Source organism: Pithys albifrons, chromosome 21 (assembly GCF_047495875.1).
Source record: "Pithys albifrons albifrons isolate INPA30051 chromosome 21, PitAlb_v1, whole genome shotgun sequence".
Classification (NCBI taxonomy): Eukaryota; Metazoa; Chordata; class Aves; order Passeriformes; family Thamnophilidae; genus Pithys; species Pithys albifrons.
The window spans coordinates 1,486,869-1,506,739 of record NC_092478.1 but is presented as its reverse complement, the minus strand read 5'-3'; the positions used below and the strand labels follow the sequence as shown (position 1 = coordinate 1,506,739).

The following is a 19,871-nucleotide window of genomic DNA, read 5'->3' as shown; positions in this document are numbered from 1 at the left end:
CCAGGAGAGAGAGCTCTTTGCTCAGCAAAGGAGCCTCTTTAAAGTGCTGATGGTCTGAGGTGTCCTGGCTTGAGCCTCTGACAGGTGTTCCCCTTGCCACAGGAAGGGTTGAAGCCATGGCCACTGAAGGAATTCTGCTTCTCCCAACAACATTCCTGCTCTGGGTGCTCTCCCTGCTTCTGGCTCTCCCTGGAGCATGGCCCTGTTCTGCCCTGTCAGGAGCCATCACCCGGGGAGTGAGAGCCCAGCATTGCCAGCATTCAGGGAAGGTTTACAGACAGCAAACCCTCTCTTCTCACAAGGTTGTATCTCCATGTATTTCCCCCCTCAGCTTTGGTGACCAGCCAAAGTGAGGCAGATGGAAACAACTGGTCACAGAGGCAGCAGAGGGGGGTGCATAACCCCATGAGATGCCCCAGAGCAGGGTCACTCACTGCTCTCAGGTTCACATTTACAAAACACAGGCCCTAATTCTGTCTGGAGGCTGCAGGAGGGGATAAGGCTCTGGGCAGGGCTGGGCAGCAGGTCCGGGCTGACAGCAGGCTCTTCAGGCACCTCACGGGGGTGCAGAAGGTGCTGGGTGTGCCCCGTAGATGGCACTCACTTACAGGGAAACCCCTGGCAAATTTGGAACTGAAGCATAACACAGAATGGGTGGAAAACATCCGGTTTTGCCAGTCACTCAGGCTCTGAGGGGTTTTTAGCCCTCCCTCCTGCCCCTCACAGCATCCCTGCTCCCAGGGATGGAGGGGATGTAACTCACCCCTGCACCAGCACCGTTTCTGCTCTGCTGGTCCTGTGTAGGGGCACTGAATTGGTGTCCCGTCCCCAGCTGTGGTGCCTCCATGGCCACCCACGGACAGAGAGGGCAGGGCGAGCTCAGCTCAGCACAGCGTGCCCAGGGCCTCCTCCAACCCCGTGCCCGGGGAGGACGCTTTCCCAGGGGTGCCACGGGGCACTGCCACAATGCCCAGACACCACCACTCTCCGGGCAGCCCGCACAGCTCCAGGGCAGCCCCGGCCCTCCCTGTAGCGATGAGGAGGGGCTCGTGGGTCTGCCCTGTGTCGCACATCCCTCACCCGCTGGCGGCGGCCCCGACCCCGCCGGCACAGGCGGAGCGCGGGCCGGGCCGGGCTCTCACGTAGCGCTGCAGCGGAGCGGAGCCTGTGGGAGCCCCCGGGAAGAGCGGGGGCTCGGTGGGGCGGGACAGAGGCTGGGGCTGGGCCGGGCTGGGGGCGGCGGGGACACCCCGGCTGTCCCAGCGCTCCGCTCCGCCCCGCCGCATCCCCGCCCGCATCCCCGGGGGCCGCGGCGCCGCCCGCACCGGCTCGGGCGGAGGCTGAGCGCGGCCCGGGGGTGAGGAGCGGGGGGCTCGGGGACACCCCGGGGGCGGTGCGCGGCCCCGAGCCTGCCCCGGGGGCCGAGCCGGGCTGGCCCCTCCTTCGGCTCGGCCTCCCGGGGGGCGGCGGGCCCCGAGCGCAGAGCGGCGGCGGCGGGCGCTGCCGAGCCCGCTCCGCCGGGCCATGGCCAGCACCGGCTCCGCGCCCGGGGGCGCGGGCACGGGCTCGGGCTCCGGCTCGGGCTCGGGCACGGTGCTGCCCAGCCGCTTGCAGGAGACCGAGAAGCTGCTGTCGGCGACGGAGGGCAGGGAGGAGAAGGGCCTCCGCGGCTCCAAATCCTTCACGGCAGCCTTGCCCGGCGAGACGGAGCGCAACGGGCACGGGCTCGGCTACAAGTCGGTGTCGGTCGGACACCTGGAGGCGCCGCCGCTCTCGCCGTCCCGGCTGAGCCTGGGCAGAGCCTCTTCCACGGCCACCAGCACGGCGGCCCCCGAGCAGGGCCGCCCGCGGGACTACCTGGTGCTCGCCATCTTCTCCTGCTTCTGCCCCGTCTGGCCCCTCAACATCGTGGGCCTCGTCTTCTCCATCATGGTGAGTGCGGGACCCGCCAGGGCGCGGCCCCGCCCGCTCCCCCCGGCCCCGCCGCCGCCGCCCCCGACGGCCGCCCCGGAGCTGTCCGCGGTGCTGCATCGCCGGCCCCGGCGCGGGAGGCGCCCGCACCGCTCCCGCAGCGCTCCCCGGGGCCGCGGGGGCTCGGCCGGGCTGTGCCGCGCTCGGCTCCGCAGGGCGCTCCGGTGCGGGGCTGGCGAACGGGGGCGGGAGGAGGCGGGCGGGGAGCGGCACCGAGCCCGGGGCAGCGCCGGGGAGGCGGCGGGATGGAGCGGGGAAGGCAGGCGGTGGGACGGAGATGGAAAGGCAGGCGGTGAGATGGAGCTGGGAAGGCAGGCGGCGGGATGGAGCTGGGAAGGCAGGCGGCGGGATGGAGCTGGGAAAGCAGGCGGCGGGATGGAGCTGGGAAGGCAGGCGGCGGGATGGAGCTGGGAAAGCAGGCGGCGGGATGGAGCTGGGAAGGCAGGCGGCGGGATGGAGCTGGGAAGGCAGGCGGCGGGATGGAGCTGGGAAGGCAGGCGGTGAGATGGAGCTGGGAAGGCATGCGGCGGGATGGAGCTGGGGAGGCGGCGGCGGGATGGAGAGGGATATGCGGGGAGGCGGCGGCACGGAGCTGGAGGTGGGTGTGCGATGCCAGGGCAGGGCTCCGGGAAGCCCGCGGGCTCCGGTTCCTGCCGCCAGGCAGCGGGCCAGAGCCACTCGCTGGGCTTTCCCGGGAGGGAGCTGCGAGGCGAAGCAGTGGCGAGGGATCTCTCTCCGCCCCTCCTCGCCCAGCCCTGCAGCACTGGAGAGACCCTGGCTGGAGGCTGGTTCCTGTTCTCAGACACTTCAATGTGTCAGGTGCACCTGCAGCTCCTTTAATTGCCCTGGAGAAGCAATTTCCTCCACTAAATATCCCCCACAGCTCAGCAAACACACAACAGCCGAGCAGGGGAGAATGAAGCCTCCCACCCACCTCGGGTACAGGTGGCTCAGTCAGCTCAGCCCTACAGGCACAGCCACCCCCTTCCCTTACCCATCAGATGCTGCTCTCTTGTACAGCTGCCCAGCACCTCTTGTGCCTTGGATTGCAACAAAGGCAAACCTTTTCTTTGAAAAACATCTCAATTACCTGCTTACTGCACAGAAATGCACTAAGGGGCACCTGCAGCCAGCACACCCCCAAAAACCAACAACAACTTGGAGGCAGACACTGGCAGTTGCCACAGAAAGCCCTCTGGAGAGACCCATTTCCATTTTGAGGAGGAATCGTGGTTTCTGCCAGTGCCAGCTGTCATCTGCACAGTACAGTTGTGTGGCACAGCCTGTTTAGGCAGCCCAGGGAAGGCAGCCAGCCCTGCTTGGCTTTGCTCTGCAACGGGAGGAAAAGCAGCTGGGTATTGCACAGCATGGCAATAAACAAGGGCTCTCACGGGGATTTTCCAGCCACATTAGCCTTCATGCAAAATAGATTCTCACACTCTCCCTTGCAGGCACTGGAGCCTGCAGGGCAGTGGGGATGGGCCTTGGGCTGCATGAGCCCCACGGAGTAGGAGAGTAGGCAGAGAAAAAAGAGCTGGAGTCAGTTAATCCTGCCAGGCAGAGAGGGCTGAGTGTAGTGACCGTGTCACACCCAAAGGCAGGCAGGACCAACAAGGCAACAAGACTATTTGGCTGCCCTCAGCTCCCAGAGCTGGGCAAAGGGAAGCCCAACCCCTAAAGCAGAAGGCACAGGTGTGCTCAGATGAGCTTGATCTCCAGGACAAACACACACAGCCCAAAAGTAGCCAGTGGGCATCCTCTGATCCCTTCACAGTCATCTCTGCATTCCCTGCCCTGGGACTCACTTGATTTATTCCTGCCCTCTCTAGTCCTGGCCCTGCCTACACCATCACCCCCTCCACACACCCCCCTGACAGCCAGGGATCTCCACATGGCACCAGCAGAGCAGGATGAGAAGAGATCCTTCCTCTGTGCTGACCCTGGGGAACCAGGAAACATCTGTCTGTGTCCTGTGCCAGCAGGAACAGCCCTCAGAGCATGGGCTGATGTTTCACCTGCTTACAGCAGGGAGGAATTCAGCTCCCAGTGACCCCCTCGGTTCCCACAGCCTTAAATCTTCTCACAGACTAAACCCCAGGAGTGCCTGATCATGCACAAACCTGAGCAGGAACGAGGTTTTTGTGCCTCCCATCACCTGGAGGAACAGAAAGACCTTTCCACAATGTGCTGACATTCCTTTAGCTCTGCAACTGTGCTTTTCTTTCCTAAGTCAATGCTTTTGCACATGAAAGCTTTTTTCTGGGTAATAAGCATCCAGAGAGGAAAGCAAATGAATGCTTCTTAGTTTAGTGGCTCATAAATCATTTGCCAAAAGCTGCTCTCAGATCCCAGCAGGGCCTATGGCCAGAGGTGGAAAAAGCCTCTGCTTTTGCCTCCAGCCCATTCCTGCTAACGCTGGTCTTGTGGAAATGAGTTACCTGGAGGCTCCTCCACTGCCCCGTGGACGTGTTTTCTTCACCAAGTGAGGGTCTGGCTGCACTGAGGGGCTCAGGTCACTCCCCAGGCCAGAGAGTGGGACTGGTGGACACATTCCCACCAACCTGCGGCCACACTGGGGAAAGGAGCAGAGAGGTCACGACATACAAAACTCCAAACAATATCAGGGAAGTGAAAAAATCCAGCCAGAACCCCCACATAGCAACATGAAGGGCAATTCTGCACAGCACTTGGTGTCCCAAGTACTGGCATTCCCCAAAGGTGTGGGAGAAGTCAGACTATCCTCACCCATTTTAAATGCCACAGTCATCTCTCCAAGTCTGGAGTTCTGACACCTCTCTCATTATGTTTCTTTCAACAAAACACAGGGGTTGTTGAGGATTAATGATTTATTTTGAGTCACTGGGGGAAGGAGGCAAAGAGCATCCAAAGCCAGTTCATAAACTGGGAAAGATTGCGGGAAAGAGGAGATGATGATTTGTGTTCCTCAACCCTGGGACTAGCACAGAAAAGTAATAGCTTTTGTTTGCAACAAGGCCACTTAGAGGAAAAAACCCATTTTGAACAGTAAGTGGAACAGGTAGCAGTGGGGAACAGGTAAGATGAGTAAGATCTGGCTGAGCCAGCCGGGCCTGGCCCCACGAGTGCTGCAGGACAGCACCCACTTCAAGGTCCTTCAGGCTCTCCAGCCCTGGGCTGTGCTGTGGAGTCCCCTGGCACACTGAGACTCATCCCCCAGAGCCTTTCTGAGCTGTTCTGTCTCAGCAAGTCTCAATTAATAAACAAGATGTTAATGTTTTCATGTGGAAAGCAAAACACAGGATTAGTGATACTAGAGAGCTATAATCAAACTGTTCCACATCAATGAATAATATACGTACAGTACCAAATGCTTGCTGAACACCCCATGCCAGTGCTGATGTGTTTTTTGTAATTGTTCAGGATAAATGAGCAATAAACACTTCCAGAAAGCTGTGGTGATAAATACATTGAATTTGTTAGCCTGTATATTTTCCCTAGCAGACAGCTAAAACTGCATATTTCACTGCAGTCTAACCCACACCCTGCCAAAATATTACACGTGTTACAAACCCAGAGCCTCAAAAGGCAACTCCCCAGTGCTGGAGCTGGGGGTGAGCAGGGCAGGGATCCTGGGCTGGTGCCCCCTGCCCATCTCTTGCCACCAGTCCAGGAGGCTTCATGTTGTCACCTCCTGTTCTGGAATGAAAATAGCTCTTGGCTGCATCCCGTGGCTTTGGAGCCAGCCTGGCAAAGCTGCTGGCAGGGCCAGGGGGAAGGAGGTGCTGAGGCCTCTGGGTGCTGGGGGGGATGTGCAGGGGGCACTGAGGGGGCAGGATGTTTGCAGGGGGGCAGGGGAAGCTGCTGCCAGCCTGTCTGAGGCTCTGCTGGGTTACTGAGGTGCTGATACAAATCAAAATGAGTGCATGGAAACCTCCAAAGCTACATTTTACCTACGGAGCAGCTGCCAGTGCTCAGCCTGGGCTGGGGATGTTTTGGTCACGGTGCTGCCAAGAGGTGGTGGCATTAAAGCAGAATGAATGGGAAATAGGGGAGTAACATCAAGTATTTGTTTGTTCAGATTGTCACTGAGGTTTCCTGGTTGGTGCTGGAGCTGGACTTGGCCTCTCAGCTCTTAGTTTATTATTTATTTTTTTAAACCCCCATATGTCTCACTTTGAGCTGTCAAGGCCGTGGGCTCAGGGAGGGGGTTTGTCTGCACCTTGTGAGAGCCCAGGGGGCAGCTCTGTCCCCCTGGTCACAGAGCTCTCAGTTTGGGGGTGCAGCCAGGGAGCCCCCCGAGGTGCAGCACCCTCAGAGGGCTCTCTGTGTCCCCCCAGTCGAGGAACAGTGGGCAGCAGGGGGACACGGACGGCGCGCGGCGCCTCGGGCGCATGGCCAGGCTGCTCAGCATCGTCTCCATCGTCCTGGGCACCATCATCATCGTGCTCTACATCTCCCTCAGCGTCAGAGGTAACACCCCTCCCCTTTCCCCAGCTCAGCCAGAGCAGGAACCTCCCCTGGCCCAGCTCCAGCCCAGGGGGGAGGGCACACCTGCCCCATCCACCCCCCTCGGGCAGGTGGGGCTCCACTCCCACCCTGAGGGAAGGGGACAGCTCTGACCTCCTGTGCAGCCCAGGCTGGTCTGACCACCCCCAGCTGCACCCACAGACACACAGACACACCCACAGACACACAGACACACCCACAGACACAGACACACCTGCAAAACACCCCAGAGAATGGGCTCCTTGCAGTAACAACACACTGTCCAAGTGACCAGCATGGAAAGCCCTCCCTGAGCACTCCAAAGTGCTGTGGGGACCATACCCTGGTGAAAGGTTTTGCCCTGGTGGAAGGTTTTGCCCTGGCAAAGGCTGTGGTGGGGTTAGAAAAGTGGATTAGTGTAAAACCAGAAGGGTTTCAGGTGTGGGAAATCAAACCCCCCCAGAAACACTCACCCACAAATCAACCCACCCAGAAATACAATTCCAAAATGTTTGGGGAACCTCCCAAACACAAACTCACCTGCCAAATCAGCACAGCTCAGGCAAGCAGGGACCTCAGAACCACCCAGAGCCCAAACCAGGAGCGTAAGGGAAACACCTGTGCCCACCTGAGGCTGCCCTGAGACTCTCTTTCTCTTCCAGTTTCCTAGAAGAGGTTTCAGCATGCAAAGACCTCGAAGAGGAGGAAGACAACTTTCCTTTTGGGGTTTTTACTTTCAGCCTTGCAACCAACAGAATTGTGCCCGTGCAGGTGGGCAGCCCTGGGCAGCTCTGGAGGGAAGGAGAGCATGTTTCTGTTCACTCCTGGAGACGAGTCTGTGCAGGTGACGGGAGGAAAACCACGGGAGAAGGAATGGGAAAGGCCATGGGACACCCAGTGGAGAGGAGAAGGGGGAAATCCACTACCTCATTCCCCTCCAGCAAAACTCACGGAGTGGGGAGACAACTAAAGTGCAGCAGGAGGAGAGAGTTTCAAGAACAAAGTTTGTTTTAAAAGAAAAATATAAGGCGAGAACAGGACATTTTGAGGAATCCTCCTAAGGATTTTGGCACAAGTCACTGGAATCTTGGGGGGTTGTTGGTTTTTAAATCATCAGATTCTCTGTCTCTACAAAACAAAATGAAGCTCAAACTGCCATCAGGAGCTGAGAGCTGTTGCACACAGGAGGAGGGAGAGCAGAGCTGAGCAGGCCCACGGCTCTGCCCCGCGGCGGCTGCAGGACGTGGTGGGTGCTTTTGTATTTTTGATGAAAAAAAAAAGAGACAATGACCATTTGCATGCCTTTGGGAATGTTCTCCGTGTCTGTTCCTACCAGCTCTTTTATCACTTAAGGCAGATCTCAGAGCTGGCAGAGCAGGATGTTGCTGCATGAGAACCTCAGGCTCCTCCTCACCCCGACCCCATGGAGGGCTTTTTAAAGGAAGGAAAAATCAGGTGTTGCTGTGAGCCCACCCCTCCTTCTGTGCACCCGGGGAGGTCCCACTCCTGGCACCCAGACAGGGCCTGGTTAATCTGTAGCAGCAGCACCAGGGCACAGACAGCCCATGCCATCCACTGCACCCTGATGTCACACCATGTCAGCGTGTCCAGCCCCTGCCAGGTCAGTGCTCATCAAACTCACCCTTTGGGGCTCCAGCTTAGGGTCTTCCAGGAGATTTCCAGGGGCATGGAGGAGTTTTGGACCCCTGCTCCTCTCCCTGCACCCTTCACATGCTCTTCTGCATCTCTGAAAATCTCCAGCGTTCCTGGAGCTGGCAGGGGTCAGTTCCACAGGTCATGTTACTTTTTATTGTTTTATATTTAACATAACAAGAAAACAGACTTTGCTCCTCCCACTCTGCCTGTAGGAACCACCTCCCCATGTCTTCCACACCACCCCAAGCAGCTCCCTTGGCTGTTTCCATGGGATACAATTCCAACACTCCCTCAAGCCTCCCTCCAGCCCCATCCCTTGGCCTTCCTGCCCAACCCATCCTTGCTGTGGGTTGTTCCTGGGCTTGGCCTCTCCTCATCCCCCCAGACTATGCAAAGTTTCATTGCCTGTTGTTTTAGTCAGGCTTTGTAGGTGACCTCTGCCCATGTCCACTGGCTCCCTGTTACCCGAGTCTCTGTTATCCAAACTTTGCTGACACAAATTGTGACCAAGAGCTGCACTCCCTTGACCTTTCTGCTCACCTGGGACCCAGAAATATGGACTGACTGAGAAATCTGGTCCTTCAGGGCACTTCTGCTCCCCAACAGCCTGAAAACCACCCCACACCTCAGACCAAACAATGCCCCTGAGGGCTGCTCTACATGGAGAGTCCACCACACACCACAGGAAGCTTCTCAACACGGTGACTGTTTGGCACTGACCTCCTGTCTGGGCTGTGAATGAGCTCCTGGGGTAGCACAGGGAGGGGCTGAGCTGTAAATCCACACTGCAGTTACTGTGCACAGACATGGCTGTGGAAACCCTCCTGTCCCCTCTTTGATTGCTCCTCTTCACAGGGTTTTCCTTTGCTAGACATGATTTGGATCCAGGGGGTGGGAAAGCCAATCCCCCAGGCATGCTATTCCCAATCTTCTCTGCCCTAGAAGGGATTCCAGGGACTCACAGCAATAGCACATCACTCCAGCACTTTCCTGGGCTCCATTCCCACCCACCCCTTTGCCAGCACTTTATTACCAACAACTGGCTTCTAAAATGGACCAAATCTGCAATTCTTCTTCTCAATTTATCTTTATGTTTAGCAAACAGGGGCCACTGAGGGCTGCTGGGTGGGAGCTCCCACCTGCATCCTCTGTGCAGGTGCCCCTTGGCACCCCATCCCTTCCTCCCAGGCTTTTCAGAAACCCTCCCTTGGACATTCCAACCTTCATCTTATGGTTGTTGAAATCCCATCAAATCCCCCAAACTTTAGTTCTTCAACTCTTGAGCCCAAAAGCTGCTTGCTGGCAAACCTGCTCTTTTCTTGGAGCCACGTAAAGGCAGCTCTGCCTGTCCTGCATCTGCTCCCTTTGCCCTCTGAGCTGCAGGAATTCAGTGATGGGAAGAGCTGAGCAAGCTCCTCCTTGGGCAGGAAGGGCTGAAATTCAGGGAAAAGTGAATTATAGTCCTTGGGAGTGCCAAGCATTTATTAAGTAAGACTTTAAATGCTCTTTTATCATTATATAAAGCCTCTCATCTTAAGTGCTTTCCCTCATCCAGAGGATGAATCCCTGGCTCCCCCCACGGGCTGGGCTCACATTACTCTGCTCTAATTGCAGGGATGGCAAATGCTCATCACAGGCACTGAACAGCCCCACAAACAACCCCCTTTTCCTTCTCCTCAACAGAAACCTGTTTGAACACAAACTCCCTTTGAACCTGATTGTTTCAAAGGGCTCTGCACGAACCCTCATCCCCCACTGCAGTTCAGGAGGGGCTGGGGCAGCTGCCCCAGTTTCCCCCTCTCTGCCCACGTTTGCTGCTTTGCCACACTTTGCCCTCAGCATTTCCACCCCAGAGCAATGTGGGAGTCCCACGGGCTCCTTCCTCCCATCCTCTGCCTCTCCCTTACCCAGGCAGGTCTTGCTGGCAATGACATGTCACTCCTGGGCTCCTCTGCAAGGGGCTGGGGAGGGGGAATGTCTGCCCTGGGCTCCCTGCAGAGTCCCTGCCCTTCCCAGCACACACCTCTTCATGTGGACAAGGGGAGCAGATCCTGCCTTTTATATGAAATCCAAGCCTGTCCTGTCCATGCTGAGCCCAGGCAAAGGCTGCAGAAAGGCACCCACTGGGCTGCTCCCAGGACTTCTTCACTCTCCAATGCCCCCCAGACTGCCCTGTCATTTTGTTACTTACCCCTGAACCACAGCCAGGGCTGCCCTGTCGAGCTCAAGTAATTCAGATTTAAGATTGTTTTTCTTTCAGTATACATCCTTTAATTTTGGCAAAACCAGTCAGGTTTGGACTGAAAACTTCCCTGCTTGGGCACAAGCCAGGGGTAGGGGGAAAGCAGCCCTTTCAAAGTGGGAATATTTGTAAAGCATTTGCTGACACCAGTAGATAGAGAAATTCAAACTATAAACACCCATCCAGGAGAAGAAACAGCAGAAAGGGAAGGTGTGCAGGGTCCCCCTGGCAGCCCTGGCCCCTCCTGGGAGCAGAGCCCCTGTTGGATGTGCCAGGACACGATCCTTGGTGTGGGTCCATCCCCAGGGCCACAGCACTGCCCCCTGTGCCCAAGCCAGAGGGCACAGCCACGGGTCACACCCAGCATGGCCCCCCCAGGACCTGCAGCTGCTTCTCTTTGCTGAGGAATGTTTCTTTTCCTGCAGGATGGTATGGTATAGCTTATATACTTTCTTTGTATTTCTTGGCATGAGAAAAAATTAAAATGTAACATGCATGGTCAAAGCTGAACTGGTTTCTTCTGTCTAAATGAGCAAAAAATTACCCCAACTACTCATTTAACTGTTGCTTCACACTCCAAGAGCAACCAGTTGGTATTTTGGGTGCAGTGGGTTGCAAATAATATGTACAGGCCGAGAGCAGAAGAAAACAGCCCAAGTGAGAGCAGAGGAAGGTGCAGAGAGATCAGCCTGGGGGGGAAGCAGCTGCTGTGGGAGGCTCTGCCAGCCAGGAGGGCACAGGGAATGGCACAAACCCCCCTGCCCTGCAGGGCACAGGGAATGGCACAAACCCCTCTGCCCTGCAGGGCACAGGGAAGGGCACAAACCCCCTGCCCAGGAGGGCACAGGGAAGGGCACAAACCCCCCTGCCCTGGAGGGCACAGGGAAGGGCACAAACCCCCCTGCCCTGGAGGGCACAGGGAAGGGCACAAACCCCCCTGCCCTGGAGGGCACAGGGAAGGGCACAAACCCTCCTGCCCTGCAGGGCACAGCCCTGGCACAGCCACCCCAGTGGGCCAGAGCTGCTGCACAGCCTCCAGCTCACAGCAACGTGTTCAGCCCTCCTGTTTATCCCACAGCCCTTCTCTCAGACTACATTACCCCCCTCCCCAGCTCTGCAGCTCACTGGGGCATTTTTAACAAATTAAAACACATTTCTTTGGTCTGTCCATTCCCCTCTGCTTTGAAAACTGCAAGTCTAATTAGATCTGCTGGTTCTTGCTCCTCACCAGCCTCCCGTGGTAACCACCCAAATGATGCTCTTGCTGTTCAGTCTCCCAGCCCAGGGCTCAGGGAGCAGCTGCTCCAAAAGCTCCAGAGCACCAGCCAAGATTAATTCCCCACAGCCCCACAGGTCCCACTCACACCACACCAGCTGCTCCTGCTCTGCACCAAGGCTGGACCTGGCACAAACCTCCTGTCCCCCCAGCTCAGCCCTCCCCACTGCCCCTGCCCACCCAGCAGGGAGGAGGCACCACTGCCAGCACAAGGTGGGCTTTGTGTGGGCTTTGGCCACACAGCTGGGACGGCAGGGCAGGTCCAAAGAGCCACAGCTGTGTGTCCTGGGGGAGAAACAACCCACAGATGTTGGGGAAGTCCAGGGTAACAATTCCTGCCATTCAGCAGAGCAGAAGGGGCTGTGGCTGTGGCTGGGGGTCCCTGTGCACAGCAAGACACTGGTATGGAGGGTCCTGCTGGGGAAGCTTTGGAGGAACAGATGCCACAGACACACCAGCACATCCTGGCTGAGGTTGCTTCAAACCACCTTCAGCCTTTTTTGTGTAGTACTTAAAGAATTCAGAAGGCAAGAAGATTGAGCAGAAAATAAGCCCTGGTTCTGTCCTGGGGGAGGAGGGTTTGAGTCACACAAACCCCTCACCATGGAGAGGTTCCCCTTCAGTGGTGGATTCCCCTCGGGGCACCCCGACCGTCCCCAGCAGGGCAGAGGGAGCTCCAGACTTCAAAGGCAGGCTGGGCTCTGATGTCTCACTAAAGAGGAGGCAGAGCCAAGTGCTTCAGCTCCTGTTTTATTAATACCCTGCTCTGATGGGCTCATGTATAATAGATTTGCAGAGGAACAGCAAGAGAGTTACATCCAATTTCCACGTTGCAATGTTTTCTGCTAAACGTTATAGGCTCTCCCTCCACTCCCAGAGTTTGTCTTCACTAATGAATTTCCATGAGTTTGGGGTTCAAGCAAAGGACAAAAAGTTGGTCCCCAGTTCTTTAACTGGTTTCCAGGACTTTGCTCCAGTCAGGAGCTCCAGATTGAAAGCAGAGGGAAAAGCTTTCCATTTTTTCTCCCCTCAGCACTGGCTGCTGGTGAGGGAGCAGCTCAGGGATTCCCTGGGCTCACTCAAAGCCAGCACAGCCTCTCAGGAAGCCATTTGGGAAGGGCTGGAGCCTGAGCCTGGGGCAGCAGCACCTCAGGGGGACAGCTCAGGGCTCAGGGGAGCAGCAGAGTCCCTGTGATGAGCAGCACATGGACATCCTGGCTCTGGGGTCTGCAGAGACCCAACCCTGTCCAAAAGAGAGGGGATTTCAGCCCAGACTTCCCCCTGCTCACAGAGCAGCTTCTGAGCTGCAGAGATTTAAAACAAGATGCAATTTGGATACATGGTGCACCAAACACACTCCTGGTAGACTTCAGTAAAAGAGCAGATTGACAACAAATCTGACTCTGTGAGGGTGCCCAAAGACTCCACCTTCCTATTTTCCTGCCCAGATCCAGCAGATCCCTTTACAGATGAAGGCTCTGCATGTTGCAGTTCAGAGCCATCACCACTCCCCTGCCAGGTCAGGGCAATGCAGCCACAGCTCCTGTACCCACACAGAGACACAGGGCCAGGAGTGCAGCTGAGCACAGATCACTGAGCTTGGAGACACCTCTGAGAGCATCCCTGAGCTTGGAAACACCTCTGAGAGCATCCCTGAGCTTGGAGACACCTCTGAGAGCATCCCTGAGCTTGGAGACACCTCTGAGAGCATCCCTGAGCTTGGAGACACCTCTGAGAGCATCCCTGAGCTTGGAAATATCTCTGAGAGCATCACTGAGCTTGGAGACACCTCTGAGAGCATCACTGAGCTTGGAAATATCTGTGAGAGCATCACTGAGCTTGGAGACACCTCTGAGAGCATCACTGAGCTTGGAGACACCTCTAAGAGCACCGAGTCCACCCCAGCACTGCCATGGTCACCACCAAACCATGGCCCAAGTGCCACACCCACATGCCTTTTGAACACTTCCAGGCCCAGGGATTCCCATGGTAGATGTTCCCATCACATCTCAGACTCATCTTTTCAATCAGACAAGACATATTTGACAGACTTTGCAGAGGTTTGGATTGGGTGCTGAGGGTTCAGGGTTTATGCAAAGCAGGAGGGCCTGGTGTGCCCAGTGGGAAGTGCAGCAGCAGATCTGGGCACTGCTCTAAACCAGGACCTCTCCTTTGTGCTGGTTCCTGCCACATCCTTCAGAAAATGAAACCTCCTGGAATACCTAAAATAGAGGACTGGGGATTTCTCCATGAGCTGAGCTACCCAGTTCCCCAGCTAAAAAATGACAAGCAACCATTGCCTGCTGGCCCTCATTGTCTGCAGCTGAGCTGGGCTGGGAGATGCTATTCTTGGTCAGGAGCCTGGGAAGTTGTTTGCTTTAATAGCACACAGCGTGGAACAAAGCAAAGCCTTCCCAGCAAATGCCTCTTTCTGCTGAGCTCCTGCACCTCCTGGAAAGGTTTAATTACAGGCTGCACATTCCAAAGCAGTTTCTCCCAGTTATTTGGTCTCAGGTACAATTTCATCAAACCTGTGTTTTATGCTCCTTCCCAGCAAGGTGTAATGCAAACAGATCACTTGGCCAATTCCAGCTGGGCAGAAAAACAAACCAGCAGCTGATGCCCTGCACTGTAATTCATCACTGGTGTGAAGGGGCCAACCCAGGGATGCAGCAAACAGCAATAAACTGAAAGGGATGTGAGTAAGAGCTGCCACCCCTAAAGCAATGCTCTAGTTTTACCTGGATGTTTGATTGCAAAGCATAGAGTGGCTACAAGCTGAAATGTCCCAAAAAAGGAGTTAAAACAGCTCTTCCTCCCCTGCCCAGAACTCCCAGACCACAGTGAGCCCACCCCTCACCTCCCAAGGGCATCAGCACCACCACAGCTGCAGACAGAACTCGGCTACTGAGTTAAGGAATATTTTTCCCAAGGAAGGACAGGAGGAGCTCCCTTCCCTGGGATGTGGTTTGGTTGAACCCAGGGATGCTGCTGGTGGGGCAGAGTGGGCAACATGTGTCTGCCTGGCATGGCAAAGGCACAGAGAAGCTCTGCTGGCACAGACACAGGTGGCTGCAGGACCTCAGGTGTGCCCAGACCAGACAGAAGTGCACCTGAATGGATGACAGAGGTCCAGACACCACAATGCCCAGGGCAGTGCCACTCCCAGCCCTCCCTTCCCCTCCCAGAGCCATCTCAGCACAACTCGACCTGGAGCAACCCCAAAGTACTGCAAGAACTGATCATCCCCCAAGGTTTGGTTTGCTATTTTAAAACAATTGCATCTAAGCCAGAGCATAGGCTTGAAAATTATTTACATTTCCTGAGATGTTTGGAAGGACAGGAGGAGCTGCCAGCAGGTCCCTCAGTCCTGCTGCAAGGAACAGGCACAATGAAGGTGCAGCCACCACCTGAATGCAAAGACCTATTTGTGCTGAGAAGGCAGAGACACACCAGGAATGGTCTCTCTGCAGCCCAAGCCCCTCCTGCCTCTTTCCAAGCCATATTTCTTTACATAAGCAGTGCTTGCTTTTATAGACCTGACTCACAAACCTCCCCACCTCAGTAATATTTGTAAGTAAATTTAGCACTGGTGATGCATCCTGACCTAGAGGGAACTCCATTTATGGCATAGCAGGGAAATATCCACCTATCCCCCCTTCTGCACTTGGGTGTTCTCCTGCACCCAGGAGACAGCCTGCTGAGCTGCCAAGGCCAGTCCAGCCTCCCCTGACACTGGAGAGTGGCAGGGACCTCATGGGATCCCCACTTGTTCAGCACCACAACACAGGGACCCACCAGACTCCCTTGCACAGTCCAGTTACTTTGTAATGTAATAAATTATGGTTTGTGTTAAGGCTGGACCTGCCAGGGACACCTTTCCCAGCTGCTCACCATTTGTTTTTACACCTGCAACATTCCAGAGCATCCCACAGCACCTCAAGGAAAGGTTCCCTCCAAAATCGGATGTTTCAGCAGCATTTGAGCCTGAGAGCAGCCAGGTCAGCACGGGCTGCAGGCCGAGGATCTGCAGCAATGCCATGGCCAGGCACAGCACAGCAAACAGCTCAGGAAGTTTCCACTGTACAGCTGGCAGCTCAATGGGACTTTGCAACCTGCAGAGAGAAGCTTCTATTTTCAGTGCAGCTTTAGAAAGACTAAAGATGAAGAATATCGTCCCCACTTCCAAGAATTCTGCATCAGACAGATGGGTTTGGGCAAGGAAGATAAGAAAGGAAACAAAACACCTAAACTCTCCCTTTTCCCAGCGTTTGTGGGAGAGCACCACGCTGTGCTCCTGCACCAGAGGGGTATCAGTGACTTCTCTTCAGGTGTGGCTTTGATTGATAAGCTTCAAGCTACCCTGGACAGCCTTTGTGGGCTTCAAAGCAAGGATGAGTTCTTTAAAAGGAAACAAAAAATCACGAAACCAAAAATAAATTCATGTGTTTGAAATGTCTGGTTGAAGACAAACACCCAGGAGGGAAGTGAGAACTGGATGGGCAGCACAGAGAGCAGCAAAGAGACACAAGAGGTGAGATCTAAATGGCCACAATCACAGAGACCTCTCAAAATCCCACCACTGGCTGACAAAGGGCTCACAGGGCGCCAAAACAAGGCGGGCAGAAAATAACCCACGCTGGGAGAACTGCAAATGCTGCTCAAAGGCGCAGGGACTGCGATCACAGCCAGGCTGCTCCTGCCGCGCTCAGCGCTCCCAGAACTGGGTTAGCGGAGCCTCAGGGTCCCATCGGAGCAAAGAACAGGGAGGGCCGCGACAGGGAGGGCCGCGACAGGGAGGGGGCCGCGACAGGGAGGGGGCCGCGACAGGGAGGGGCTGCGACAGGGAGGGGGCTGCGACAGGGAGGGGGCTGCGACAGGGAGGGGGCTGCGACAGGGAGGGGGCTGCGACAGGGAGGGGGCTGCGACAGGGAGGGGTGAGCAGCAGCGCACACACCCAACAACACAGCCCCGAAAGCACACACACCACAGCAGCCCCGACAGCCCCAAGAGGCTGCAAAGGAGGGGCAGTGAGGCACCAGCAGGCTCAGGGTGTTCAATGAGCACAGCCTGATGCCAAGCCCAGCGCTGGCAGCTCAGCTCCTGCACTGGCCATGGGGGATGCAGGGCTGGCACTCAGCAAATGGAAACACCTCGGCAAACGCCGGGGTTTGCCACTGAACCGTCCCCAGATCCAGAGCAGGGAGCTGCGCATCGCCCACGCTCAGAGGAGCAGCCAGAGCCGCTCCTGCCCCTCTGCGGGAATTCCGACCGGAGCGCTCGGCTCTGCCAGCAGGAAATCTGCTCTGGAGCGGCACCAGGGCACGGAGCAGGGCACGGAGCAGGGCAGGGCACGGAGCAGGGCAGGGCAGGGCAGGGCATGGAGCAGGGCAGGGCAGGGCATGGAGCAGGGCAGACTCATCCATAATGCAGCACACCCACCGTGGGGGCCTGGCAGGAAGGGCAGCACTTGCCAGCAGGAACAGCACCGTTCTGGGAGGGGGATGGTTAAAAATATACACTATGGTACTCCTGTGCCACTATAAATTATTGACTGTGCAGGGAGCAGGAAAAAGGATTCAGTGCCATTCATAATTCATTTTCTAATCCAAACGAAGATGGAATTTTATGCACCACTTATTACCAGCGCCACAACTGGAGAAACCAACTGCACTTCCCACCATCTGAAACCAGAACTGCCTTTCCATTTTCAAAAGGTTTTGGAAGTTCCAGCTTCAAACATGCAGTCAAAGCCGTCCCTGGGGAAAGCATCTGGTCATCCTGAATATTTAGCAGGCATTAAGGATAGAGAAATGTAGCTCTGCTTTAGAGCTCTGCCATGAGGAATCCCTCCCTTCACTCCCAGCCTCACACACAGACAGGCAGCACCTGCCAGGCAGCTCCCCTGGTTTGAGACAATAACTCTGAATGGCACTGAAAGATTTAGCATTGAAAGATTTAGATATTTTTAGAAAGATTGCAAACCCATGAGGTCCAGAGGGATCCTTCAGGCACAGAACTGCCTGGCTGGAACACAAGGAAGGAGGTGAATCAGACCTCAGCAGGGCTGGAAAACTCCAGGAACAGCCTCCTGTCTGTTCTGAACACAGAACTTCACAGAGAGACTCTTGGCACTTACCTCTAAAGACAACTGTCCTTGTTCCACTTGTCCAGCCCCTTCCCAGGCAGAAGTGAAGTCCAGGGCTGCTCATGCAGGCAGGAGGAACACACCCCATCAAACCAGGCACTGTGGGTCAGGAAATGTTCCATCCCCTCTGATATTTGTATAAAACTGGAGAACACACTAATTGGTATGTCCAGGAGCAATTCTAAAGCAGCAAGATGCATCTTCTCTGGATCCTCCCTGAGGTTGGGTGGGCAGATTGTCACGGGGGAAAGAACCAAGCACCTTGCTTAGAATTCTAACTTATTATTAAATTACATATCAAAGCCTTTTTAATACATATAGAGAGTGCACAATAGGTGAGAACAAAAATAATTACAGTTACAATAGAAGTTTCAAGAACTTATATGAAAAGAAAAAATTCAGAAAGTGCAACCAGAAACTCAGTGACAAGGTCTGAGATGTATTGTGAGAAAGGGCTTGTTTTGGGTCTAGTTTGTTGAACTGCTTTCCCCACTCAGTACCAGACACACCAACAGCTGGTTCTGCACCCAGAGCTGAAAGCACCACCCTGCAGTGCCAGGAGAGGGGCAGGGCACAGAGAGGGCACCAGAACATGGCTCAGCTCTGGCTCAGTGTCTCCCCTGCCCGTTGCTCTGAAGGGTTTCATAATTCAGTACTGCCATAAAGGGTTTCAGAAGGATTTCCTCCTTCAGCAGTGACACAGCTGTTACCTCTCCTTCCTGTTTCAAATGAAAGCTTGGGATAAAATTAAAAATAGGAGAAGATTGTGCATCAAGAGATCTTGGGAGACAAGTTGCTACATTTAGAGTTAAACCCGTGGTGACTGAATGAGCTGCACCATCAGAACTGGTGGCCCAGCCCTGGCTCCCTGTGCAGAGGTTTGGGAATGCAGCACCTCGTGGGACACAGCCCTGCAGAACAGGCTGACAACTCTTTATCTGACACTTTCACATCACCTAAAAATCTACTTTTGCTTTCCCATTCCCAACACCCAGCACGGAACTGACTCTTGTCACAGCAACCTTAAGACCATTCAAAGAAAGGATTTCTAAACTACAAATGAAAATCCTAATTGGTTCCTCAGTGTAATGAGGATCCAGCAGGACAGTGCAGATCAGACAAACACATAAAGGAACAGGCTGAAGAACAGATGAAAACATTCCCAGCCGTGTGAAATGTGGCAAAGTTACCAACACAATCCCCTGGAGCCAGAGCCTGGCCAGGCTTGGAGCAGCTGCTTGTCCAGCAGGAGGGATGAAGTGGAGTTTACAGGCAGTGTGTGTGTGAAATGTGCCATCAGAAATACTATGCATGTTCTCCTTTCAAGTCAGTGCTCAGCAAGAATTTCCTTAGCACAGTTCTAACTGGTTATGAAACTGCCATTCTGGCAGGAATTGCAGAAATGAGAATTCTTTAACCACATTTTTCTCCCTCAGAGCAAGAGGAACACACAGAATGAACGACTTGGAGGACGTATTTAGCAAGAGGAGACACACAGACCTATATTTGGGGATTTGTGATTAATTACTCCAATCCCCTGCTTTCCTTTTGCAGCCCATTGCTGTGAGCAGAGGGCTGGGCTGGCAGAGGAGGTTTGAGGCTGATTCTCCTGAGTGAGCAGGTCCCTCCCAGGCAGAGGCAGAGGCAAACACACCTCAGGGGGCACAGCCCAACCTCCCCTCCCTCTGCCAGGGGACCACGAGATGATCAGCAGGGAAAGCTCCAAGGATAATTAAATGTCTTTTCAACACAAAACTGACTCAAAACCAGCACAAATAAAAACCATGGAGGGGCTGCCAACACCAAAAAACCATTTCCAGTAAAGCTTTATCAGAGATAATTCAGCATATTTCCATTTTTATACTAAAATATATTGGTGCCTCCGTAACATTTTCATAACATGAAAAATCAATTATGTTTACATATTTATTATAATCTACATATTTCCCATAGCAGCTTTTTCACACAATATGATTAAATATATGCACCAAATAATCAGTTAAGTCCAGTAAAAAGACTTGTTATAAGATTAAATAAATGAATTTATTTACGGTACTGCAGATCTTCTATTGCCAACTACAGAGCAACCAAATCCTGCCAATCCCAAACAGATG

The 19,871-nt window shown here is 54.8% G+C and overlaps 1 protein-coding gene across 1 annotated transcript; it reads left to right on the top strand.

Moving 5' to 3' along the window:
- The first annotated feature begins 1,464 nt into the window (after nt 1-1,464).
- Nucleotides 1,465-10,843, top strand: LOC139681524 (trafficking regulator of GLUT4 1). Its single transcript, XM_071574960.1, has 3 exons — nt 1,465-1,932; nt 6,288-6,420; nt 7,098-10,843. The coding sequence occupies exons 1-3, from the start codon at nt 1,525-1,527 to the stop codon at nt 7,103-7,105; spliced, it is 549 nt and encodes a 182-aa protein (XP_071431061.1). The 5' UTR covers nt 1,465-1,524; the 3' UTR covers nt 7,106-10,843.
- The last annotated feature ends 9,028 nt before the right edge of the window (nt 10,844-19,871 follow it).

Excerpts from the sequence above, each read along its gene's own strand:
- LOC139681524 (XM_071574960.1), top strand. The coding sequence starts at position 1,525 with ATGGCCAGCACCGGCTCCGCGCCCGGGGGCGCGGGCACGGGCTCGGGC. Across the intron at positions 1,933-6,287 it reads GCCTCGTCTTCTCCATCATG|TCGAGGAACAGTGGGCAGCA; the intron begins GTGAGTGCGGGA and ends GTGTCCCCCCAG.